Source organism: Panthera uncia (assembly GCF_023721935.1).
Source record: "Panthera uncia isolate 11264 chromosome B3 unlocalized genomic scaffold, Puncia_PCG_1.0 HiC_scaffold_1, whole genome shotgun sequence".
Classification (NCBI taxonomy): domain Eukaryota; kingdom Metazoa; phylum Chordata; class Mammalia; order Carnivora; family Felidae; genus Panthera; species Panthera uncia.
In genome coordinates, this window is record NW_026057582.1 from 14,015,349 (window position 1) to 14,041,433 (window position 26,085).

General features: G+C 45.5%; 1 protein-coding gene across 5 annotated transcripts in view; it reads left to right on the plus strand.

Annotated features, from left to right (window-relative positions):
- Positions 1-26,085, plus strand: part of FOXN3 (forkhead box N3) — a 297,410-nt gene that overhangs the window by 119,526 nt on the left and 151,799 nt on the right. For all 5 annotated transcript variants that reach the window (XM_049612347.1, XM_049612348.1, XM_049612345.1 and 2 more), the window contains one exon: positions 11,449-11,585. In XM_049612347.1, the coding sequence (XP_049468304.1) occupies positions 11,449-11,585 (137 nt within the window). The remainder of the gene's footprint in view (positions 1-11,448; positions 11,586-26,085) is intronic.

Here is a 26,085-nt window from a genome sequence, read left to right on the forward strand (position 1 = left end):
CTCTAGGTGGGCCAAGTTGGCTCTATAGCAAGATGGTTCGCCAAAAGCTGGATTCCCAGCCTAGGAACCCAGCAAAGGCCCCTTGTGGACCATGAATGAGAGAGAGTGGTGACTGACTGGTTGGAACCGTGGCCAGTGGCCATCCCTGACAAAGCAAACATATAAACACACCTACAACCCTGTGTGCATGTTTTCCCAAGAGAGAGGGTTTTTACGATTTTTTTTTTTTTTTTTTTTTTTTTTGCAAAATACAATGCCATAACTATTAAGTTCCAACCCAGTATACACACACACACACACACACACACACACACACACACACCCTGTAACTTCTACCTGGCCAGGTACATTCAACAACTTTTAGTTATGGAAATAAGGTGATCAAATGATGTGTGCCAGTTAGATAAGATCATATCGAAACATTTAAAAATAGATGAGTAACTACTGGCGACCAGCAGATAAAGTGGCACGAGGTCGCCAGATGTAACCCGGCCGTGGATGTCTGTGTGTGTCAGGCCCACATGTGCCTTTATTACCCTCCATAAAAGATGACTACGTTACTTATCATTTTGCAGCATCTGAATCTCTTTAAAGAAAGCAGAGGTACTGGGGTGCTTGGGTGGCTCCGTCAGTTAAGTGTCTGACTTCGGCTCACGGTTTGTGAGTTCGAGCCCCGTGTCGGGCTCTGTGCTGACAGGTCAGAGCCTGGAGCCTGCTTCAGATTCTGTCTGTCTGTCTTTCTCTACTCCTTCCCCCCTCGTGCTCTTTCTGCCTATAAAAAATAAACATTTAAAGATATATAAAATTTTTTTTAAAAAAAGAAAGAGGTTCTGGAAAGAGTGCAAGTTCAATCCAGAACTAGAGCTGGCTGTCATCTTTTTGCCTCTCCCCTTCATATGATCTGTTTATAAAAGTCCCTTCCTGGGGTTTGAACTTCTCAAATAACTGAGTTTCTGTTTCTGTCAATGCCGTAAATGGTACATTTACCTCCCTTCATACCTATTAGCTTTAAGTTAGTTTGCCTTGTCAACTTAAAAAAAAACCAAGCCTGGGGGCGCGTGGGCAGCACAGTCTCTGACTCTTTATCTTGGCTCAGGTTGTGATCTCACAGTTCCTGAGTTCGAGCCCCACGTCGGGCTCTGCAGTGATGATGAGGAGAATGCTTGGGATTCTGTCTCTCTTTCCCTCTGCCCCTCCCCAACTTGCACACGTGTTGTCTCTCAAAATAAAGAAACTGAAAAAATTTTTTAAAAAGCATGAAAAGGCAATCTAACGTGTCTTTTGTTCTACCATGTATCCTCTTTATTTTTTTAATGTTTATTTATTTTTGACAGAGAGAGACACACACACAGAGCATGAGCGGGGGAGGGTCAGAGAGAGAGGGAGACACAGAATCCAAAGCAGGCTGTAGGCTCTGAGCTGTCAGCACAGAGCCTGACACGGGGCTCAAACTCATGGACTGTGAGATCATGACCTGAGCCGAAGTCGGACGCTCAACCGACTGAGCCAAGGGCGACCCAGGCGCTCCCCACCCCCCAAATTTTTTTTATATAATAAAACAACCAAGCATAAAAAAAGAGTTCATCAAGGTGTAAGAGTGCCATTGCCATTGTTGTGTGCACTGTAATCGTCATTATCGCCAGCACAGGAGCAGCAGCATCTGTCACCTTCCTCGATAAATATATATACTTGGCTACATGACAAATGTCAGATGTTTATTTTATTTATTTATTTTTAAATTTTTTTAACGTTTATTTATTTTTGAGACAGAGAGAGACAGAGCATGAACGGGGGAGGGTCAGAGAGAGAGGGAGACACAGAATCTGAAACAGGCTCCAGGCTCTGAGCCATAAGCACAGAGCCTGACGCGGGGCTTCGAACTCACGGACCGTGAGATCATGACCTGAGCCGAAGTCGGGTGCTCAACCGACTGAGCCACCCAGGCGCCCCCCATGTGTCCTCTTTATAATTTGCTTATGCAATTTTTATTTTAAGATTGTGGGTACGATACAAACAGCTGTTATTTAAAAAATTGTAAAAAGGAGTATATCCACATCTTGGACAATTCTATCACATCACTGTTCACTCTTGTTCTATATCAGGTGACAAATAAAACCTGCTACATTTGCATATCCTCATTGCTCTAATAAAGTTGTTAGCAGTTACGTGGTCATGAAGAATTTTCTTATCTATCTATATACTTTGTGTGTGTGTGTGTGTGTGGCCACATAATATATTGATGTCACACAATATCTTGAATTCATTTGAATTCAGCTCTTTGAAGTGCTGTGGCCTATTATTAGAAGTGTATAAAACAACCAGCTTCTTACACTTCCCTTTTGTTTTGCAAGTGTTTGAAAGTTTTTTAAACCTCTCTGTGTGTCTGTTTTCCTTCTCAGCCTGCCCAGGTAATGCTGTCCTTCAGATAGGGGAGAATCTTTAACCCTTATTTGCGGACGGTCCCCAAACGGCAGATTGGCAAAACTAATTTGGAAGAACCCAAGGTTTAATTGTATAAAAGCAGTGATCTTACAGATGCCAATGCTTTGGCCTTCCGATGTGGAGTAGGAGGGGGTACACGTGTGTGTCTGTGTGGGTGTGCGTGTTCCCTTTTCCTTGTTAGAAGCTCCAAGGAAGTGGAGTTTGACAGTATTTATCAGAAAACATATTTTGGATGTTTGTTGATCATTTTGTTATTGATGTTGGTGCACTGAGCTCTCGTCGCCTGCCTTTGGCAGTCGGGAAGCAGTAGTGTAGACAGTGCGAGAGAGAGCTCATTTCAACCCACTTCCCAGCTCCAGCAGCCTGCATGAGTTGCGTGCTTCGGGCTCGCCCTCAGCCCGCCCCAGTTGACCTGCACTGATGGGTGGTGGAGGGCAAGAGAAGAAAGCCGCTCCCGCAGATAGCAAGTGACCGAGCAAATGACACCAAAGCCCTCCTAACCTCTAGTGAACCGACTGCCTTCCTTCCACAGGTCCCGCCCACTTCCCCACACCTGGCTTTTCCTAGAGATTAATTTGGTTTTAAGGCACATGTTGGGTTTCTTTTGGTTCTATTTAGGTGTTAATGCAAGGAAATGATCGATTCACGGAGCCTGCCCAGCGTCTCCACTGCAGACGAAACATTTCCCATGTGTCTGAAAATGGTCCTTGCCCACCTGTCCCTTCTGTGTTCCCTCGCCCCCGTGCCCGTGGATGCTCACGAAGGAAGGGGGTGTTCCGAGGTGGCCGAAGCGTGCTCCCGACAGAGCCGTGGGGCCTTAACAACCGTCACACAGCTCCTGTATCTGCGTATTGCACAAGTGGCCTCTTTGTCATGATTCCATCTTTGTAGCTTTCGGAGCACGTCTGTAAAATAATAGCAAGACGGCTGCAGGAGTGGGGGAGACTTCCATAGAGGACACGTCTTTCGGTGGCTGTGACCATCAGCGGCTCTGTTTCCAGCTCCTGATGCCAGTAGGCTGGGACGGTCCTCGAAGCCTCGGGGTCTGCCCTCCCTGCCTGCAGGGGCTCCCCCCCCACCCTGGGGTGGAGCAGGACTGAGGCACAGGGGGTGGGTTGAGAGAAACTTCTGTCTGGACCAGGGGTGTAATTTCTCTTTTTTCATCCCTCTTCCTTTGGGGGGGGAAAAAAGAGAGAGAGAGGGAGAGGGGAGAACGCAGTGGGGCATTTAAACCAGGACAACGCTGCAAAGTTGTTAGGGAGATCCAAGTGTCTGATGTGACTTCTCTTTTTAAAATCTTTCTTCCTGGGGCGCCTGGGTGGCTCAGGTCACGATCTCGTGCTCGGGTCACGATCTCGTGCTCTGTGAGTTCGAGCCCCGCGTCGGGCTCTGTGCTGATGGCTCAGAGCCTGGAGCCTGCTTCGGATTCTGTGTCTCCCTCTCTCTCTGCCCCTCCCCCGTTCATGCTCTGTCTCTCTCTGTCTCAAAAATAAATAAACGTTTAAAAAAAAAAATCTTTCTTCTGGAGCAGTGGTCTGTTTTGTTGTGGGAAATGAACAGCCATCTCTCTGGATAAAAATTCTCCGTGATTAGTTTTGTTCTTCCTCTTTCTGCCTCTCTCTTTCATGTACTGGGCTAGTTCCTCAGATCATTTGCTTCGTATTTTAAAATTTAAAAACCCCCCTTGATGTCTTTAGATTATAAACGACAGAATTTTAGAACAAAAAGGGCCTCTACGAATCACTCATTTGCCAAGCATTTTGCTGGGGTACGAGGTCATGGTCATCTGTTAGCATAACTTTTCTCTGTTCTCTCTCTGTCTCTTTTTTTAGTATCACCCGGCTTCTCCTGTGACTTCCTTTGACAGAGAGGAGAATTGAATTGATTAACTGGCTTTTAAGCACTGGGTACAGTGTTAGGTACATTCTACGCATGACCACATTTAGGCCCAACGTGACTCGGAGAAGATAGTATTACCTCTAATGTGGAGGTGAAAAAGCTGCCAGTCCGAGAGGACAAGTGGTTTATATCCAGTAACACAGCAGGGTAGCAGTGTAGACAAGAACCGTATAGGTTCAATCCCTCAGTTGATTCGGAGCCACGTGTGGGATGCGTTCTGGAATGCTCCCCAGGAAAGCCCTGGCATTGCTTCTGGCCCCTCTCACGGGCACATGGGCGTATTTGTCTTTCACCATCTCGACAGGCCCAGGAAGTGCGAACGCAAGGGAGAGAGACTGTGTAGGGGGCTTGGTGGGAAGGTGAGAACCGTCTCTGAGACTGCGTGTTCTGCTGGGGGGCTGCCCTGCACAGGGGGTGTGAGCATTGAGTGGGTCTGCAGGAGGGGCTGGTCGAGGACTGTGTGTGTGTGTGTGTGTGTGTGTGTGTGTGTGTTGTGCACTTGAGTGGGTCTGCTTGAGGGGCTGACCTAGGACTGTGTGTGGGGGGCTCCTCTTTCTCCTCTGTTGTCCTGTAGCCCTTGGGTTAGCTTACACAGTCTTTCAGAGTTGTTTATTGTTTGTCTTCCTCTGGCGGGGGGGGGGGTCCTGCACCCTAAAAAGTGGACCCTGCCTTTATATCATGGTGTGTCATGATCCCAAGTGTCAAATGACCTGCTTCAGAATGAGAGCCAAGGGCCCAAGGGGGATTCTTTGATTAGGCCCAGGGAAGTTGGGCCGGGTTTGTGACCTGTTCAAGTCTGGATTCTGCCTTGTCTAGGGGCCGAGGATGGCTTTTGTGGGGAAGGAGGGAACTTGCAGCCAGGAGAGTAGCAACACCTGCTGGCCCCTCCACTAGCCTCCCCCTCCTTTCTCTCCCTTCTTCCTTTATGCCAGCCTGTCCCCGAGGAGCCTGCACAGGAGTCAGCTCCAGAGTAGAGGAGGAGTGGCAGGGGTTGGGGGGGTGAGGGGTGGAAACATTCTTGTGCCCTGGGACCAGCTCTGGGGAGGCTACAGCAGGAGCTGTTTCCAGACGATTTTTAAGCCCGCCTTCCAGATCCCAGGACAACTTTGTTCATGTTGGGTTAGAATGGCAACTGGGTGACAAATGTCAACTCTGGGGGCTCCCCGTTTATAAAAGCTACAAGTGAGTAAAACGCCAGGAAGGAGACAGAGAGATGAAGGCCCGTGTCCACTAACGAGACTGTAGCAACACATTCTCACAGCATAAGGGTATGAGCCTGTGGGATGATTGAGTCTGACCATCTACTTTAAAGAGGAGAAACTGAGACCCAGAGAATCAGAGGGAGCTGAGCTGTGCCGGCTCAACGAGTTGTATTCGTGTCGCGACGGGCTGACTTAGCCCATCTGCACCTCCTCCTCCCCCGCCCTCCGCGTGACCCCCTTTCCTGCCTTCAAGCACTTGACTTCCCCCTCCCCAATCCCACAGCACCAGCCCACCTCTCCTAGCCCCTGAAGACTCCTCACCTGGTGTTCGGTTCCCACAGCTACAGGAGTTTAGAGTCTGAGCCCTGGGTTCGAGTATAGGAGCGGTGGGACAGGGGCAACGGCGGGTTGTGTTTTTATAAATCAAGTCTTACGGAAGCACAGCCACATCTGCGGTTGCCACAGTCTGTGGTTGCTTTTGTTGGACAACGGCAGGGCAGTTGCAACAGAGACCGCGTGGCCTTCAACGACTAACACATTTCCTCTGACCGGCCCCTGCTGTAGAAGAATCAGCTGTAGAAAATCAGTTGATGTTAAACCTTGAAAGGCAGCCCACCGTAGATCTACCTTTCTACATCACTGAGCTTTTGCTATAAAAGGGGGGGGGGGGGGGGGTGGTCAGTGGGTCTACAACAGAGGGAAGAGAGGTAATGGGTGTCCAGCAACGTCATTCAAGTACCGCGATCAGCTGTTCTTAATTCATAGGCAGGTCAAAAGTTATATGTTCAGATGAGCACCAGATTTCCCCCCTCCCAATCTTTGACCCAATTCGTTGCACAAACTGAACCATTCTTCTTCTTTCTTCTTTACCTGCCACTTCTAATCCGTTGCCAGGACCAGGTGGTTCTCCAGAATACATCCTGAAGCTGTCCTTCTTCCTCCTCCTCCTCCTCCTCCTCCTCCTCCTCTGCTGCCACCCGGCCACTTCAGGCCCAGGCTGTGGCATCAGCTCCTAACAGACCTTCCAACCCATTTATTCTTCCTATGGCGGCAAGTTCCAGTCTTCGAACCCATTGCTCGTTATTTCCTTCACGGCAGGCATTACGGTCTGTCTGTATGATCTTGCTTATTTATCTCTTCACTTACTTACTTGCTGTCATACTTGAATCCAAGCATCAAGAGAGTAGCACCTTTTTGCATTGTGTGTAGTCACTAGTGTGACCCCCATGGCACCTGGCGTGGAGTGGGTGCCGTATGGAGGAGGGAATGAACAAGGGTAGGTGGTGGTGGAAACACCCTCGGAAATGGCATATCAGAAACATCTAGAAGAATCATTTCAAATGCACCAAGAACACCTGTCCAGCTCCCTGCTCCAAATTGACATGGCTCCCGCCTTATGATCTCCCTTTCCCAAGGACGGCTCCTCTCCTCTGCATTGGCTGTCATGAGAGAGTCCTGCATTACTGCTGGAAGCGGGCTTTATCCCTCAGAAATAATGAGAAGGGGGCAGGGGCGCGCGGGGCGGGAAGGGGGGGAGGGGGGGGGGGGAATTGTTGTCCTAGACCAGTGTTGACCATACTTCTTTGACCCAGAATCCAAGTAAGAAGTGTATGTTACCTTGTGATCTGTTATGTTCCATGCATAGACACATGCCCATTTCACAAAATACCACTTTGCTACACATGTTTTCTAGTCTGATCTGTTTGGTTCTGTTCTGTTCCATTAACACAATGCTGGTGGTGACCTGTTATGTCGATTTCAGGACCCATTAATGTGACAGCCCACAGTTTGAAAATAATCTTTAAAATTTGGTACTTATCCTCAGGGATTCACAACCTAGTGCAGAGCCCACAGATGAAGACCCGTATGTAAGGCAGACAGACAGACAAGTGCTGTGTGCAGCAGGTCCAAATTACTGTAGCGGGGGTGGGTGGGGATGGGGGCGGGGGACAGATTCACGAGCTGCTAGAGACATCTCGGAGAAAATGTTATCTTTAGAAGTTAGATTTAAGACTTAATTTAGTTGTTCTTATCTCTCTCTCTCTTTTTTAACCTTTCTAACTAATCAGTTCTTTCTACGATACAGGCTCTTGTCTTTTTTTTCTTCTTGGGTACTGATGTGTTTTTTATTGCTAACAGGGAGATGTCTATTATTCTCCAGGTGCTTTTTAATTAAAAAACAAAACTTGGCCTCATCCGTATCTTCTTACTCAATTTATTTTTTTTTCTCTCTACTTTTTCACGTTAGTTTTTTTCGAGCTATATATGTGTGTGTATGAAAGATCTTCATTCGGAGACATTTTCCTCTCTATATACACGTAGGTATATAAATGTCATCTTAAAGAACGCATATACACAAAAATGTGTCTCTGAATGAAGATCTTTCTTATTATTTAGAATTCCTTAACCCTAATTGATGCATGGCTCCCACAGTTGTCACAGTAAAAAAAAAAAAAAAAAATCCCTATTCTTCAGAGAGGATGCAGAAATTTCTGTAAAAGCCCTGACTCTAAATGTATTATACAGCTATGATCAAATTTCAGCTGCCTTTCCCCTGTTAGGGGCATTAAATGTAATTTTTCCTGGCCTAAGAAACTTGAGTATTTCTCTGTGTGCATATTTCCATTAAAATTTTTTTCAAGTCACCCTTTTTACTCTTCTGAACTGTTACGTGAGACCAAGGAGGATATTTGCACGAGATGCAATGCCAGACACTTTCTGTTCCTTTCGAGCTCTACAGTCATTGGAGTAGACAGATGAGTGTCCCCATGGGTGTGTCCCAAAGATGCTTTTTTTGTTGTTTGTTTTTCTCCCTTTGGAAATTCTAAGTACGAGATACTGACATTCACGTCTGGTCTGTGAAAACCAATCAGCCATCCCACGTCTCTCTCCCAGTGAAATGCAGAACTGATCGAGGGAGGAATCATTATGACCCAAAGCCTGGGCAACCGTCTGCAGTGAATGAACGTTGCAAATATGTGCCGACCAGCTTGAAATTAAGCCTGGGCTTGGTGGTCACCCCTTAAGACCCGGGTAAAAGAAAACTTCTAGCAGCTAGGCTCCTGTGAGTCAGAATTGGCTTTCTGAGCATGGGAGGAGTTACGGTAGCGAGTACATAGAACAGGTGGTGCATAGAAGGCAGGTGGGGGCACGGATGGAAATAAAGGGAGCATCGTAGAAAGCAGAAGAGCTCTTCTGGGAGGGTTTGCTGAGCCCGGACCAACAGTGAATCTGCTGGCGGCTCCTTCCACTGCCACTTGGAACTTGGTGCTGCTTTTATGAGGGTCGGCTTTGGGAAAATCAGATTTGATTTAGCAAAAGGCATTGGAGAGCCAGCCTTGTTCCCTTTATTCTGTCAGAAAGGAGACATTCGTGACGTCATCCACCATTATTGAGTACCTCTAGGCACCTGTTAACAGGTGTTTACATCATGCCATTGCTGGCCCTCACACCCATCCCTGGCGGAGGGGGTCTTTGTTTTGCCAAGGAGGAAGCCGAGACTTTCTGGGGACCCTGATTTTCCCAGGACCACACAGGAAGCGTCTCTCTGGCCCCAGAATTCCTAGTTCTGACTGTACCTCCCCCTGCTTCTTGCACCTGGATCACTTACCTTGCAACCTCCCCCTTCCTGGCACCTGTGGGTTTTTTCCCTGTAGTTGGTAAATAGTAATGTAGTGTAATAAAAAAGATAACTTAGGTCAGGGTTAGGAGAAACCACATTCTTGGCTTATTGTTATTTGCCCAAGAGGGCCAGTTGTCCTTCATTTCTTTGTCATAATTTTATTCCCTGTAAGAATAGACGGCCCCACCCTGAGAGCCACCTTGATGAAAACAAAAGCAGTTAGGTTCCCAGAACGGAGATGATCTCGTTGCAGAAATGTTTGGGTTGCACGAGGGTCCTGGCCTCCCCAGGTTGCTGGTTAGGGGCCTTGCAGGGCTCACTGCATGGGGCTCCAATGGAATCAGGCCAGGACCCCCATCTGCCCAGGAGATACTAGCTTTTGGTTTGTTTCATGTCATCCAAATTTGGTAGTTACCGGTCTGCCCCTCCCTCTTCTAGAAAGAGTGCTTTGCATCTCTTTTCCAACCTGGCAGCTCATTTGGTGGCCTGCCTGCTTTACCGGGAAAGTCTCATCCATGCCCCTAAACTGTTCCGGGTTTGAAAATGTACACATGAAAGGAAAGGCCACTTAAGGACGTTGGATTTTTCAAAGTTGACATTTTTCATGTCTTTAGACCTCCAGATGGTGAAACTGGAACGTTGGTGTTCAGCTTAGGCTGGTCGGCCTGACCGGGACCCATGTTTGGGCTCAGGCCTGCACCCTGGGCGTGGAGGGTGGGGTGACCAGAGGCTCCAGCCCCCCTTCTCTTCTTGGCTTTGAGCAATTCTCAGTTCATAAGGCACCAGAAAGAGTTAATTCCAGATCCACTGCTCACTGATGTTGTGATAGTAAAGAATTCTAATGGGTTCTGCAAATAAGTTTGTGAGTAAACTACTTGCTGAACTCATGACTGAAATATAAATTTTTAAAAGCCTCTTTAAAGATTTTAGGAATAGGGGCGCCTGGGTGGCTCAGTCGGTTGGGCATCCGACTTTGGCTCAGGTCATGACCTCACGGTTCATGCGTTCAAGCCCCGTGTCGGGTTCTGTGCTGACAGCTCGGCGCCTGGAGCCTGCTTCGGCTTCTGTGTCTCCCTCTCTTTCTCTGTCCCTTCCCTGCTCATGCTCTTTCTCTCTCTGTCTCAAAAATAAATTAAAAAAAAAAATTAGGAAAAAAAAAGGTTTTTAGGAATAACTTAATTTTTGTTTTCCTTGTAAGGGATTTTCTTGGAGATTTTCCCCCCTCTAATAGTTAAACAGTTTTATTGTTTGCTTTCTGAATGTTCCTGTAGTACAATAGTTCTGAAAATAAGAGAGTCAGTCCCTTGGCTGCAAGCATGGGGTGGGCGCGGGTTTATGTAATTTGACTTCTTTTCTCTCCAAATCAGTAAATATTTACAAACGACCTTATCAAACCGCTTGGGTACATTCGGTCACTTTTGAAAGCATACAGTTGGAGTAGTGACTGCCTGTCGGCACACTGCCAGTTCAGTGGGCCTCTCAGGATGGACTTGACTTTTCTTTCTTAATAAAAATGCTGTCCACAGACCGAAAGCGGGCCTCAGAGCGAGTCTTTCCATGGAACCAGTTTTAGAAAATTTGCATTCTAAAGTTGGACTTCTAAAGATTCGACTCCTTTAGGTCTATGAACTGAGGCATCCGGAAAATAGCTACTGGCTTCTGGCTTAGGTTTAACCGCTGCTGCCTGAGTTCTTTTGTTTCTCGGGGAAGGTAATTACAGAATTCCATTGGAAGCTTAAATGTCATTCTTTTGTAAGTAGGAAAAAAACAAGTCGATTCCTTTTCTGTTTTTTTTTTTTTTGTGAAGTGGTACCGAAATAATATGGCTCAAAAACATAACCCTCGCATTTTTTTTTACAGCGGAGATGGGAGTTTTGAGGTACCCAGCCCTCCTTTGCTTTCCACATTTGAAATCTGACAAATCTAAAACTCATTTTCTAGAAGAGAATACACACGTCCTTCAGAGTTGACACTGAGAAATAATAAAGGAGTCTGCGTTTGGGGGCCGGCAGGGTGGGAAAATTACAATATTATTGTATCAGCACCACCTGGTAATAACATGTTCATTTCGTCTGTCAGACTTAATCCAGGTAAGGCTGAAGTGCGTTTTATGGTGCTGCATTGTCAGGGGACGACATTCCGTATTTCTGGCTAGCAAACGCCAAAAAATAAGCGAGAGGCTCTTAAAAATAAGTAACTGTGGTAATTGCGATTCATCTACTTGCTGCCGAATCCCGGGTGTTTCTTCTATTAATCATTTTTATGTTTTCATTTTCTTTGCAGAGCATTGGGAAAGGGTCCTTGTGGTGCATAGACCCAGAGTATAGACAAAATCTAATTCAGGCTTTGAAAAAGACACCTTACCACCCATACTCACACGTGTTCAATACACCCCCTGCCTCTCCTCAGGCGTATCAAAGGTAAGCAATCCAGAGGGGTTTTTTTGGTTTTTGGTTTTTTGGTTTTTTTGGTTTACTGAAGTTGCATTATTTTGGCCGAGACAGGCACTGAACCTAATTCAATAGACTGTACAATATGAAAAATAACTGTAGATAAAGGAGAAAGGAATAAAATATTACTGGAGGCATACCCATTGTTGTATTTCCTGCAAACCTTCCCGCTTCTGCTGCTTCGGAGGAATGCGCTCAGAAGGCTTCTTGGTGGGTGAGATACTGTCTTCCTGGGTAGAAACATTTACAAAGAAAAGTTGACAGCTTTTAACATCTCAGTGTGTCACAGTTTGTTGGGATAGACGTACGGGAACGAGCCAGGTAAGGGATTCCGTCTTCCCAGCAGCCGACCGAAAGCGTCTACAGGTATTCACTGAAGGACTCGTTGATTGTTGTCATTCCTGGTCTCCATGTAGACGGTGCTCCAGAGGGATCATTTTGTTGTGGTTACTTGGTGTTTGCCTCTTCAAGGAGAATCGCAGAGAACAATGGAGACTTTTGTTCCCCCTGCCATGCCCATTTGTTTTGAGACAGTGAGGTCATGGGTGCCATTTTTACACAAATGTAATTGGAAGGGAGGATAGGAAGCTTGTCACTTAAAAAAGGGGGGGGGGTGTTAATGGCAGATTCCAAAAAAATAGCCACATACCAGATACAAATTTTACCATAGATTTGCTATCACATAGTGCTTGGGTTGGAAATACATCCCTCACTCCTGCCAAAAAATTTTTTTCCTTTCACGTAAAGAAGTGCTTCTGCTGTAACCACCCGGTTGAGAGAAATTATCCTTGGACTACAAGTTTATGTCAATGAGGGATGGCGTGGGTTCGTAGATCTCAGTAGTTTTATAGTCCACTTGTTTTGCAGATTCTCTCCCTAGTCTGGTGTTTGCTGTGCAGAGGGGAGCACAAAGTGATCCTCTGAAACCGCGTTAATGAAGTTCTTGTGCATCTTAGTTGAGAAGCATTCCATCACAGGCCCCAGACAATCAGTCTTCAGCAAGAGACGCGGAGGAACAGCTGGGCTCTCCGAGAAGACTGCTGTATGTCTGCCTTTGCTAGGCGATTAGCGTGATGGTAGCCATAGCAACTGGAGCATCTCCATAGTAACGCGTAGCCGAGACAGGTGCAGTTGCATCACAAGGCTGTTTGTTGCCTGGCAAAAGGACAGGCCATTAGTACTTAGATATACGCTGTTGCCTTAGGAACAAATAACCCTACATAGCAACTACAGTTGGTTTGAAAGATTTGGTGGGGGGGACGAAAAGGTTGTAGCGGCTTTTGTCCGTGTTCATAAAAATCAGTGCAAGCATACTTTATTGGAAATGACAACTTGAGGTCATATAGCTGTAGGAGATAAAATGGGATTTTCCGAAGCAACCCAGCCAACATTGTAGAAATGTCCAGAAGGACAGAGCCATATGTTTGGTTTTTTTCCTCGTGGCTGTAGCTACTCCTGAAATGGAAGGGAACCGGGATCAGAGAATTGCTGATATCCGAGGTTGGTGGGGGACGCGACGATACTTTCTGGAATTTCCCTTAGATTCTCACGTTCCTTTGTCATTCTCCTCCTCCTCCCTCCCACCCTCCTGACCCCACAGAGCACCCTTGACTCTCCTCCCCAGTGTGTATCTGGGAAGTATTTCATATCCTTTTGTTCCTAGGAAGTTAAGAACATAAGTGTTACTCACTGGGTCATATCACTGGTTCATTTAGACAGTATTTTGTTGCCAAATGTGACCCCAAGGGAAACGCAGTAATTATTTAATAATTTGAAGGATTATGGTAGAGCCGTAGGGACTGCATACTCAGGCAGAGGCTTTCTGAGCTGGCCTAAGCTTAATGACTTCATTTGATTTTTTAATATAGGCATAACAATGCGGACAAACCAGAGCTTTTGTAATGAAAATAATTTCCGATCGAATACTCCAGATCCTGTTCTGTCACCTCCGGTTCCTTTTCTCCCAGGTGACTGAAGTTAAAGTTTCTGCATCCACCCATGCGGGCACTCAGATGTCACCTCCATAAAGGTCACCGGAGGTGGAGTGAGATGGTGAATCAGATTCTATCTAGACTGCCTCGTCCGTGTCTTAAGTCTGAGGACAAGTCACTTGCCCTTCATCTCACGGCTTAGGTTTTGCTCCCATCTCCTCTAGTGTGTGAATTTGTACTAAACATCCTCAGTACTGGATGACTACAGTGTTTGTATAGCTTACACCGAAGGGGTATTCAGTTCAATCTTAAGCCATTGGGCCACTTGTTGATGTGACTTAGGGAAGATGGAAGGGGGACAAAGCACGTCATTAAACAGGGACCAGAAATGCCAGCGTGATTTTATCTGGCAGGTCTGCTGTGATGCGGGGAATCCCTTGCCAGCCCCTCGCAGAACTGCAGTGTGGGGCACCTGGGAAGTGCTTGGCTCTCACGGAGCTGGTACTTAGCACCCTGAAGATGGTGATTAGACTGGATGGGTGGTTATTGCTAGCATTTGCACGTGTGCTTGGCACGGCGGCAACTCGAAACCAAGCTGCAGGTGGCTGAAGACTGCCGGGAAGAAAAGCTATCTGAAAAGACTGCCCCACACCATCATTCATGGCCAAATACGAGAGATAATCAATATTGTAGCTCGTAGACTCAGGCCTCCGTTTTCCAGGATACCCTTTTGGATGTGTGTTAGGCTGGTCCTCTGTACCTGCTTCTTTGGATGCCACAATCGTAAACTGTTTTTGATTGAAATGCAGAGCTCAGTGACATCGGCCCTTCTATTAGTCTGCTGGGGCTACTGGGGCAAAGAGTCGAGTGACTTAAACAACAGAAATTTATGTTCTCCTAGTTCTGGAGGCTGGAAGTCAGAGATCAAGATGTCAGCAGGGTTGGGGCGCCTGCGTGGCTCAGTTGGTGAAGCGTCCGTCCAACTCTTGGTTTTGGCTCAGGTCATGATCTCACGGTCTGTGGGGATCGAGCCCCGTGTCGTGCTCTGTGCTGTCAACCCAGGAGATTCTCTCTCTCCCCCTCTCTCTCTGCCCCACCTCTGCTCGTGCTCACTCTCTTTCTCTCAAAAGTAAATGAATGAACATTGAAAAAATTAAAAAGATGTCAGCAGGGTTAATTCCTTGTGAGGCTGTGAGAGAGAATCTGTTCCAAGCGTCTTTCCTGGCATCTGGTGGCGCTGGCTGGCCTTCTTTGGCCTTCCTTGGGTTATAGAAGCTTCACTTTGATCTCTGCCTTTATTTCATGTGGTGTTCTCCTGGTGTGCTGTGTCCAGATACCCCCTACCCCCTGTTTAAAGTTATTTATTTATTTTGAGAGAGAGAGAGAGAGAGCGCGCAAGTGAGCATGAGCAGAGGAGGGGCAGAGAGAGGGAGAGAGAGAATCCCAAGCAGGCTCCACACTGTCAGTGCAGAGCCTGATGCGGGGCTCGAACTCCTAAACCGTGAGATCATGATCTGAGCCAAAATCAAGAGTCAGATGCTTAACCAACTGAGCCACCCAGGTGCCCCCAAATTTCCCCTTTGCATAAGGACACGAGTCATATTGGTGGAGTGACCTACCCTACTTTAGTATGATCTCATTTTAACTAATTAGACCCCCAATGACTCTGCTCCCCCCAAAAAAGTCACATTCTGAAAGTCCTGGTGGCCAGGACTTTAACATGAATTTTGGTGGGAGGGGACACAGTCTCACCCATAACAGCTCTTTTCCTTGTAAGGCATTTTTGCTGGTAAGAATATGGAGAAAAGTAAAGAGGTAGTGAAAAGACAAAACGATGGGGCATGTCAAAGGGACAAAGGAGACAATCTGAAATAGGTCCTAGTGGCCAAAACAGGGACAATATGAGCAACAAAATAACAGTGTTGGGTTATAACCCAGGATATAAACTAAATATCTGTGAGTCCACACCGATACAAATAAATGATGGAAGAAGTAAATGGGTATCGAGACAAGTCTCCTGTACAAAAGAATTCCAGATGATTTAGGTAGAGCCTCCTCTGCTCCCGGAGTTGGCGCTTATTAATTAACTCCTCACCCCGAGTGGCTGCATTTAATGACTTCCTTCCACAGAGTGAGTATGGAAGGAAGCAGAAGAGCAAGTTAATAGCCGGAAGACCTGGCACCCAGCACCTTGGCCTAGTGGTCTCAGCTAACGTCCATGATAAGAAGTTGATATCACGCATCTTTGATACGATGTCGTGGAATTGACAGTTCACCTCGGTGGTCCCCCACCAATCCATAATCCCTGCTTAATCATGGGAAAAACATCAGACAGTAGTCTTGATCCCAAGGTGGTAGCGTTGGGGGAAGTTGGGCACTCTACAAAATACCCGTCCAGCACCCTTCAAAGCTGTCAAGGTCATCAAGAGCAAGGAAAGTCTGGGGGTGCCTGGGTGGCTCAGTCGGTTGAACATCTGACTTGGGCTCCAATGCTGACAGCTCAAAACCTGGAGCCTGCTTCAGATTCTGTGTCTCCCTCTCTCTCTCTCTTTCTCTCTTTCTCTCTCTCTCTCTCTGCCCCTCCCCCACTCATCTTCTGTCTCTTTCTCTCTCAAAAATAAACATAAAATTTTTAAAAAGAAAGAAAAGAAAGAAAGAAAGAAAGAAAGAAAGAAAGAAAGAAAGAAAGAAAGAAATGCAAGGAAAGTCTAGAAAACTGTCACAGACCCGAGGAGGCTGAATGGGTGATATGCTATCCTGGATGAGTTCCTGGAGCCCAAAGGACATTAGGGAGAAACTAGTGACATGTGAATAAATGGTAGAGTTTAGTGGATGGTAATGTACCAACGTTGGCTCCTTAGTTGTGGCAAACGCACCCTAATAGGTAAGCTTTTAACTTTGGGGGAACTGAGTGAAGGACGCAGGGGAGCCCTGTGCTGTCTTTGTAACTCTGCCGTTGAAGAAAAAGCATTCCCCAACACACACACACACACACACTAGTTGAGTTTATCAATTTTAAATATCCCCGTCATTCTCGGTGTAGTGAAAAGTCAGGTCACCACAGCAGTTGTACAAAAGCTCTTGCCTGACTTCTTTAATGTCTGCCTCTATCCTCGTTAACCATACGTTTGGCGGGCTGGTGAGCGGGAGCTCTTGCTTTTACCTCATTCTCCGTAGCAGCTCCTGGAGCCACACGAGAGGACATGACTGTCATTTGGACACTACAGTTCTTGGAACTTTATTTTTGTGAAATGGCACCCAACTTTTCTTTGTAAGGTCCCCATGGCCAAGTTCAGGAAACTCGAGCTGACCACGCCAAGTCGGCTTCCTTTAGGACACCCAGCCACTGCCAGCGTGGCCTTCCGACTCCAGGCCTGGAAAGAGGAGGGAGGGATGGTATATTTGGGTTTCTTGCCCACACTCTTTAAGAAAAGTCCTATTGTCTATTTTGATGGTTTTTCTTACATATGCCCTCCTTCCTACACAAGGAATTTCTCGTTAAAGGATATGCATATTTTAATGCTTTTGATATAGATATTGCCAGATTGCCTTCCAATTTTACACTCTGTTCCAATCTATACTCCCACCATCTTTTTAGGAAATTCCCATTTTCTAACCTTTCTCCATGTCTGATGGTTAAATAAACAGTTCCCCAGCGGGCGACCTCAACTTTTGTGATTTTGCTGCCTTACAGTAGAGACATTTAAATTTTACAGTACTGGATTAGTGCCCTGTAAATAGCGGATGTCTCATCACAGTGTTTATGACAGCAGATTGTTTTTAAAAAATTACGTATGTGGATGGATCTTACGTAATACCTTCTCTGGTATAGGCACCAACCCAAAATCAGTTTATAGAAGAAACACTTTAATCATCTCTCACCATAGGTGGAAACAGGTTTTATAATTAATCAAAAAATATGGTTTATAGAGAGTTTCCTGGATGATCAGTTTTCAGGGAAGGGAAATTTGATAACGTACAATGAGCCAGTGTGGTTTTGTGCTTCTTTGGTATATACAAAGATATCTCAGCGTCTTATATGCCTCTGATGTGTGTGATGGGTTGGCCGTGATTGGCCTGTAGATGAACAGTGAACCCTGAGTGAGGGGACTTTTATTCCTCAACTCACCTTCCATTTGTTGTTTACATATCTTCACTCTAAAAATAATGACAGCATATTTTATATTTTATGTGTTGTGGCCTAACATATGTGAAGTTAGAAGAATCCACAAGACTTTGATTTAAGTCTGAAGAATTACGTTTTGGATGACTTGAAAATTTGGAGAGTCAAAACATTAAAGTGTCTGTTGCTGTTACTCTTTTTTTTTTTTTAAAGGAAAAAAATCCTGGACATTCAAACTTGCCATTTAGCGCTTTATGTTTCTTTCTGCCTCTTCAGACCATTTAGTGAGCTGCAAAAAATACATTAACGTCCTCTGCAAAGATTTTGGCGTCTGGATATGGAGGGTCTTAATGAAAGTGTCTGATTTTAGTGCTGGCGCAGCAGAAGGTTTTATTTTATCCTGCCTGCTGCCCTATTCATGTGCTTTCTGCTCGTTCTTTGTGATTTTTTTTTAAATGCTAACGTGGCAGAGTAATACCACTAAGGGTATAGAAGTTGTACAGAGTGGCCAGTATATATTCAAAGTAATGAAGTCATGAGTGATTCCTCACCCGGTAAGTGAACTCTGGCTGAAGGAGGGAACTGGTGATGGCGGATGGGGGATTGCATTGGGAGGAGGGGGGAACGGGAGGTGTTTGGGGAGCTCATCCTTTTAGACAATTAGAAGATTAGAAAATCCTTAGAATCTTAAGCTTGTTAACATAACTGTGTTAATTCCCTCGCTAAAATGCTGAATTTGCACCCAGCAAGGAAGAGCTTAGTCATTGCCTGGATAACATCCAATAATTTTTTAACTTAGAAGACCTCTTTCATTCCAGTTGTTCAGAGAGGTATGCATTTAACTGTTGGCAGAAGAAGTGTAAAACCACAATCAGGTCAGCTTTAGCTTGCACGGAAGGCGTTTGCACTGAAGGCCTTTAATTGTTGGATTGTCATGTCATGACAAATTTTAATTTGGTCAAACATGAAAGAAACATTGAGGATTCAGATTAGTTGCATCATAATTGCCTTTCGAATATTTACTTGTAAACGATATATTTGACGGAAACAGTAAACAGTTTTTTAAATTCTCTTAGTCCATATGCTTGTCGGTGTAAGTTTAATTTAAGAGGGTGAGTGAGGTGTGAGGTCTTTTGAAAGAGTATTCTTAAACTGCAACTTTTCCCTTAGGGTAATTAAAAAAATTTTTTTTAAGTGTTTTTATGTATTTTTGAGAGACAGAGACGGTGTAGGCAGGGGAGGGGCAGAGAGAGAGGGAGACACAGAATCGGAAGCAGACTCCAGGCTCTGAGCTGTCAGCACAGAGCCAGATGAGGGGCTCGAACCCATGAAGTGTGAGATCATGACCTGAGCCGAAGTTGGATGCTTAATTAACCGACTGAGCCCCCCACGTGCCCCAGCTTAGAGTAATGTTTAAAAAAATATTAAATTACAAAAAAAATCAATAGGAAGCTTCTTTGTGCTTAATATATAGAAGGATATGCTAAATTAATATGGTAAAACAGCTATGGGATTGACAAGATTTTGTCATGGTAGTACTTCCAAATATAAAGTTTATTTTGTTAAAAAATTGGCAAGGCAGGTTGTAGAAAAGGCTTAAAATTGTAGGGGTTCACTCTTGCATATTAAAAACAAACAGTGCTCATTTATAGCGTGAGCTTTAAAAATCCATTAGTTGGCTATAATTTTATTTGCATATCAAATCATATTATCTTTTGACTTCCATTATATTTTCTGAGTTGGTCGCAGAGTATTTTTTTAATCTCTGCATTTTGCCTTCGTTATGCTGTCCATTGTACATTTCCTTCCCATTCAATCCTACATTATTTTATTTAAATGGAAAACAGCCCCCTGTTATCTTTGAGCACTTAGGTACTAGGCGTATCGTGTGAATATTGTGCCCAGTCATCCAATTCTCCTCTGTTTTTACGTGCGCTTAGAAAGTTGAATGTTTAAGCAGCCGGCCTGATCACATCCCTTTTACTCAGGTACTGAGTAAAACTCGTGGCCGGGAGAGCCACACGGACTTAACCTTTTCATCCTCTGATCTCTTCGGGTACCCTCAGTCCTGATTTGTATTCTAATAGCAGAAGTGTTAAGATCTCTTGAAATCTAATAAATTTCTGTCGAACTGTCTCCTGAGGTGATGGGTGACAGAGGTTCTGTGTCCCCAATTCCTGGTTAGAAGGTCGAGGTGGTGGACCCACCAGGAGTCTGGGGTCTATGCCAATTGTCTTCCTGTTTACTTGCTGTTCCAAGGAGCCAGCGGAGGATGGGAGGACTGGAGGGCCGGACAGATCCCTGATCAGAGCGTCTTAGGCATTGTTAGGCAGTGTCCACAAAGTGGGGCTGACCTGTATTCTGCGTATTTGTCAAACTCCTCACCTTCCCACAGGGGGAGAAATTGATCTGTGTGTTTGAAATATGAAAGAACTGTCAAAAATGCCTGAAATCAATGATGTACAGTGTGAAACAACAGACAGTGTATTCTTTGTTTTGCAGCAGTGTGAAATTGGCAATTTTTTTTTATCACAATAGAAAATAAAAACCCACCAGGGCTGTGTGTAAGCCTCCCCTTTCCCCATCTTCCTGTTTACCAAATATCTCTGGATTTTATAGATTAAAAAAAGGAGGGGGGATTAAACATAGAGGTGTAATATAATTGGATTTAGCCGTAGTGGAACCCATCATTCATAAAAGATTTGAGGAAGATAGAGTGGAGAAAGGATTAGCTTACTGTAAGTGTACCGGCAGTGAATCATGTTGATCAAAAGGGCACTATATGTAGTCTTAGATAATATTAATAAACGTGTTTGAACAAGTGATGTGATGGCCGGTAATTCCCACTTTCCGTGTGGCTCAGACCTCACTGGGAAGTTTCTCTCCAGATGGGAGGGCACTTTGAGATGATGCAGAAAGCAGTCAGACCGGCCAGGGGGTCTAGAAAGAGCTGGGAATGTGTAATCGGGAGAAGAACACTTTCAGAAGGTCAGCATGCCAGCCCTCTTCAGCTCCACCTAGGAGGAGGCAAGATTGGGTGCCCTGGGTCAAAGTTACAGAAAGAAGGATCGGGACTCACTTAAGATCTCTCTAATAGAATAGCATCTAACACTGTGCCAGGTACACAACAGGAGCTGGGTGAATGTTTGGGTTGATGGGCGAACGAGCTACCCCTGGGGATGCTAGTCAAGACGACCAGTTGCCAGGGTCCTTTGGAAAGATTTAGGTATTGCCTGGAGAATTGGCAAGGTTATTCCTTCCAACTCTTGAGCTGTTCTGTTTCCAAGCCCGCTGAGCTGCTGTGGCAGTACAGGGATGGCGTATCACCCCATAGCTTGGTGTTTGTCATTCTGCAAGCCCACGGTATTAGATGGGAAACAAAACGTTAGGGAAAATATGCTTGGCTCTCTTACTCAGAAATGAGAGGTCAGATTCTTCTCTTGAAATCGTGAAGTCCAGATTTCATGACCGTGATGGGACTAATTTAGTTACTCTTTATTCCGCGTCATCCAGCTTTTTGATTCATGCCCTATAATTACCTCCCTTGTTTTAGTGACACTTCTCTGCATTTCCTTCCGTGTGAATAAAATTATCACCACGGTGTTTTGCCAAGCAGAAGATCATTTCCAAAAGCTGTCCATCAAATCATCCAGACCTTCCCCTCATTGTTTATCCACTGAATTAATGAGAGCAACACCCACCCTTTGTATAAATCTCCACGCCGGAGCCAAACTGGTGTCCTTGTTGTGTAGAATCACATGTTTTTGGCCGGAGCCTCTGATCACATTCTTAACCTTTTGTTTTTCTTACGTAAGGTCTGTGTCACATTATTTGTCAAACTATGTTTGAGAGACTGCCATTTATGTGAAAGGTGCAGAAAGAGAGTGAGAAGCATCAGAAATTTAGTTAATTGCTAACTCCTGCTGATTTTTAAGTCATGTGGAAAAAAACATCCATAAACCATTTAGACACATTTCTTAATCCTTATCTTTCTAGATGGAGTTGCTTAATCCCAGTAGTCCCAAGTTGAGACACGTTGACGGTGTGTTTATCAGCTTGCAAATGGAAAGTTTTGGTCAAAGTTTGCTAACCAGCTGCTTATTCCACCCATATCTGTGTGACAGACTACTCCTCACCCCCTCAGCACACATCCCCCATCTAGTTTGGGGAAAAAAAAACCATTCAGAGGAAAACAACTAAAAGAATTTCTTAGCAGTTTTCTCTTCCTCCTTCCCTCTCTTCCTCCTCTCGCTCACCCGCTTCCTTCTGCCATTCTGGGGCTTCTGAGTGACGGACTCCTTTTCAGTATAAGGAGAGCAGAGTTTTGTATCTTCAGATTCTTTTGAGCTAGAAGCTGATACACACCCCCTTTACGACCCTTAGAGAAACTGAGGCACATAGAGAGACTTTCCCCTTGTAAACTTTCCAGCAGAGTCAGTCACTGGAGGTGGGTGTTCTGGGCGCTTTGGTGAGCCCCCTGCCCAGCCTTGTGGCCACCTGCACTTGCTGTGGAGTGGACCCCTGCTGGCCCTGCGGGTGGAGCGTTGGGTACAGCAGCTGTGACATCCTCAGGAGGAAGAGAGAAGTCTGGGAAGCAGTAAGGACGCCGAAATACGGAAAAGATCCAAAGATCCCAAACTCTCAGAGTGTGGCACTCACTTCCCCAGCGCTCCCCCTCCCCCTACCTCCCCACCCCTGCCTGGCAGAATTCCGCCCCCGTGGTAGATTAGAAGTCAGACCAGGCTAGATTAGAAGTCAGACCAGGCGCATTGAGGTAGAAGGATGTGTCAGATGCTTAGCCCTTGTGCCTGGCCCGCAGAAAATCCACACACCTTAATGTCTCCTTCCTCCCCACTGCCAGACTTTCTTTTGATAATTGTACAGTCTTGTTTTCGCCCAAGCCGCATACCAATTTATAGATGGGTTTGCATTGTAAAGTGTCTTTCTATCCTTTACATTCTGTAGTTTCCACAAGATTTAGGGTCTGTGAAAATCAGTACTCTCTTGGAGTTTTCTCTCCCACTACTTGATTTATTTATTTGAATAGAATTTATTGTCAAAATGGCTAACCTACGGAGGATAGCGTGCTCTTGGTTTTGGGGGTAGATTCCCGCGGTTCATCGCTTTCTCTCCCAATGCTGTAAACGGAACCCTGCATACAGGTGTTAATTCAAAAGATATTTATTGATGATTTCTCTTAGGAAGCAGAGCACAGATTATAGAGTAGTGCAAAACATTTTCTTCTAGCTGCTCAGGGTTGCCGGAATCATTGGCCGCTGTCCTCGCCTTTGCTGTCACAAGGTCAGGGACGTACGGAGGGCAATGGAGAACCTCTGCTCTGTATACCTTTCCTCTAAAGACACATCAGTGCGTTTGCAGTGTTGGTGCTTCTGGCTTTCCATCTTCTTCCCCATCTGTCTGCCAAGGCCCTGGTGTACCTCTGGGTGGCACAAAGCCTGACTATTTGGACCCGGTCACTCCTGAAGCCTAAGAGAGACATCAGGCTACTCTGGGATGGAAAGGTTATAAATTCCAGGCTGTTGACTCCAAGGCACCAAATATTGTCAGAGGACTAAACATTTTTGCAGCTGCCGTAGAAAATGCAAATGTGCTTGAGGTGGTGCCGGCCAGGGATTGCGCCAGCTTTGTGTCATTCGTTATTCCTCTGAAAAGAAGCCTCCTCTGTATGCTTCCTGCTGAACACAGCCCCTGAAAGGTGAGGTGTTCCAGCTCTACCTTCCCTTCGTCCTCTAACAGGAGGAGTTTTCACCACAGGCCTGCGCAAACAGTCAGTTGTGCTCATTCTCCACCAGATACATAATCCCCGTTTAAATCTCTTGTCAGTAACTCATTAGTTTCTCCCCCCCTACATTCTTTCCCTCTTTGATGAGAACAAAGCCCGTCTCCTCCCTGCACCGGATCTTGCCTCTCTCTCCCAGGGAAACCTCACTGTTTTACTTTCATCCCTTAGGAAGAAAGTCACCTAAATGTTCCCCTTCCCTACCTGCTAAAAGATGAGGATTTTGTTCTTTGTACTTTAAAATCTGCATTCAGAACTCACAAATTCGTGGTGCCACAGCCCCTGGCTTCTGCGGAAGGTACGCGGGCGATAGACACCGTGCCTTGACCAGCCAAGGGCCCCTTGCTTGAGCAGACCCTCCTTCCAGCTCTTTAATGGACTGTCTAGAGAAAGGAAGGCTCGGACATAATGGTAACTCCAGTGGAATTTTATTCTTATTAAATGCCTTTGAAGCTCCTTCTCTCTAACACCACCCCCTCTCACCCTCCCTCTTAGATGTGGATGTGTTCTGTCATCAGGGCTGTTGAAGTCAAAGTTAGAGGAAAACCAACCTGAATTTCTGTAAAACAGCTCTTTGATGCAGAATAAGGCAAAAATCTATTTCCACCAAACAGTCTAGACTTATAAGGAACCAACTATGAATGAATGTCAGATTTTTAGCAGTACAGGATTATATAAATTTTTTAATTGAGCTAGTCCCTCTTGTTTTGAACCCTAAACCATTCTGGACTGTGGGTGGGAGGCGGAAAACCAAGTGTTTGTTGAATACCTACTATGTGCCAGGCTTCGTATAACAGACCATCATATATGCAGTCTGGCTTAACTCTTAGAAGGGCCCGCTGCAAATGAGGTTATTACTGTTGTACATTTGAGAGAACGAGGGCTGAGAGAGCCATGTGCCTGCTGCTGGCTGAGCGGGGACCTGAGCCAACACAGCCACCTCATTCTGACTGCACAGACCCTGCTCTTCCCACCACGATTCGGCATCTCGTGGTCACTGTCTCCTGTGGAAGTATTCCCCGCTCTCTAATATTTGAAGAGGTGAGCCTGGGAGAGGAGAAATGGCGTATCACCTTCTCAAAGGCATTTTAGGTGCTGTAATATAAAGAGGGCAGGACAGATGGCGGTGAGTCCAGTTAAGAGGCCACTGTAGTAGATGAAGCCATTGGAGATGAGTCTCTGAAACCGAGATTGAGAGGAGGGAGCAGAGGCACCTGGAAGGAGATCTGTGGGCTTGGTGGCGGAGGGGTGGAGAGGAAGCCAAGAGGGTCCTGACCTGTGCGGATGGAGGAAGTAGGGACAGAGGCATCTGAGGACCGTGGCACATGCGTGTGCGTGGGTGCGTGCATGTGCGTGCGGCTCACTCTTCTGTTTTAAGCAAAAATAGAACAGTAAATGTGGGCTGGTGGACAGCCACACAGCATTTCTCAACCTTGGGATTTGGAGACCACTTCATGAACTGGAGATTATTTACGCCGAGTGTTGAAGAAGAGAAAAGAAATTCAAAGTTCACAATATTGGTGCTTGCCTTGTCCGTGAGGTCCACTCAGGATTTTTTGGTTTTCTTTTGCTTTTTCTTCTAGGCCTGCTTTAAATTACTCAGTCATCCTTGGGAATAAATGGCCATGCAACTGTCTTTTATTCTTATTATTATTTATTTTATTTTTTTTTTAATTTTAATTCCAGTGTAGTTAACATACAGTGTGATGTTCGTTTCAGGTGTATAATACAGAGATTCAGCAATTCTCTGCGTCACCCACGCTCATCACAAGAGCCCTCCTTAATCCCCATCACCCATTTCACCCATCCCCCCACGCGTCTCCCCTCTGGTGACCATCAGTTTGTTCTCTATAGTTAAGAGTCTGTTTTGTGGCCATACAACTATCTTTCTAATCATTTTTTATGTGTAATTAACAAAAAATAAGTATGTAGGGAGCTGTGACTGGGGCTGACCACCTTTTCTGGGCTTGAGTATGTTTTTTTCGGTCATTGTTGTGAAAGCAATATATTTTGTTAACATCCTTTCAAAAAAACCAGCCACCAGCCTGAACCGTTACTATGTATGAACTCAGTAAATATTGGTGGAATGAAATGAATACACATAATTATCATTCTTTATTTGACGTTGAAGTCATAAATGAGTTAAAGACACAGGGTTAATTTTATTTTGTCGAGGAATAAGCAGTGCAGATTCTTCCCAGAACACCTGACCAATTCTGGTTGACCCAAGTACATAAAGTAGGCCGTTACTAACTAGCAGAATAGCGCTCTGAAACTGTGTATTTGCTAGGGCAAGACTTGGGTGGTAGGAAAGGGTGTGTGCCAGTCATTGGTTTGTGTGTGCCAGGTCGGATGGACTGCTTTGCTTGGTGGTGAAGTGTAACATGTGAGGGTGTTCTCAATAGTCTAAAAAGGTGTAGGAACAATGCTAAATTGGAGAGAATCAGTTGAAATTAATGTGCTATGCCACTGAGCTGTTTTGCAATTAATCTTGGAAAATTTGGTTTTAACAAAGTCTCCAGATGAGCATTAAGGGAATAAGGGGTAGGGAATCAGAGTCACTAGAGGGGCTTTTAAAAAATTATACAGAACGTTGATGGTGGGAGAAGGGGTGTG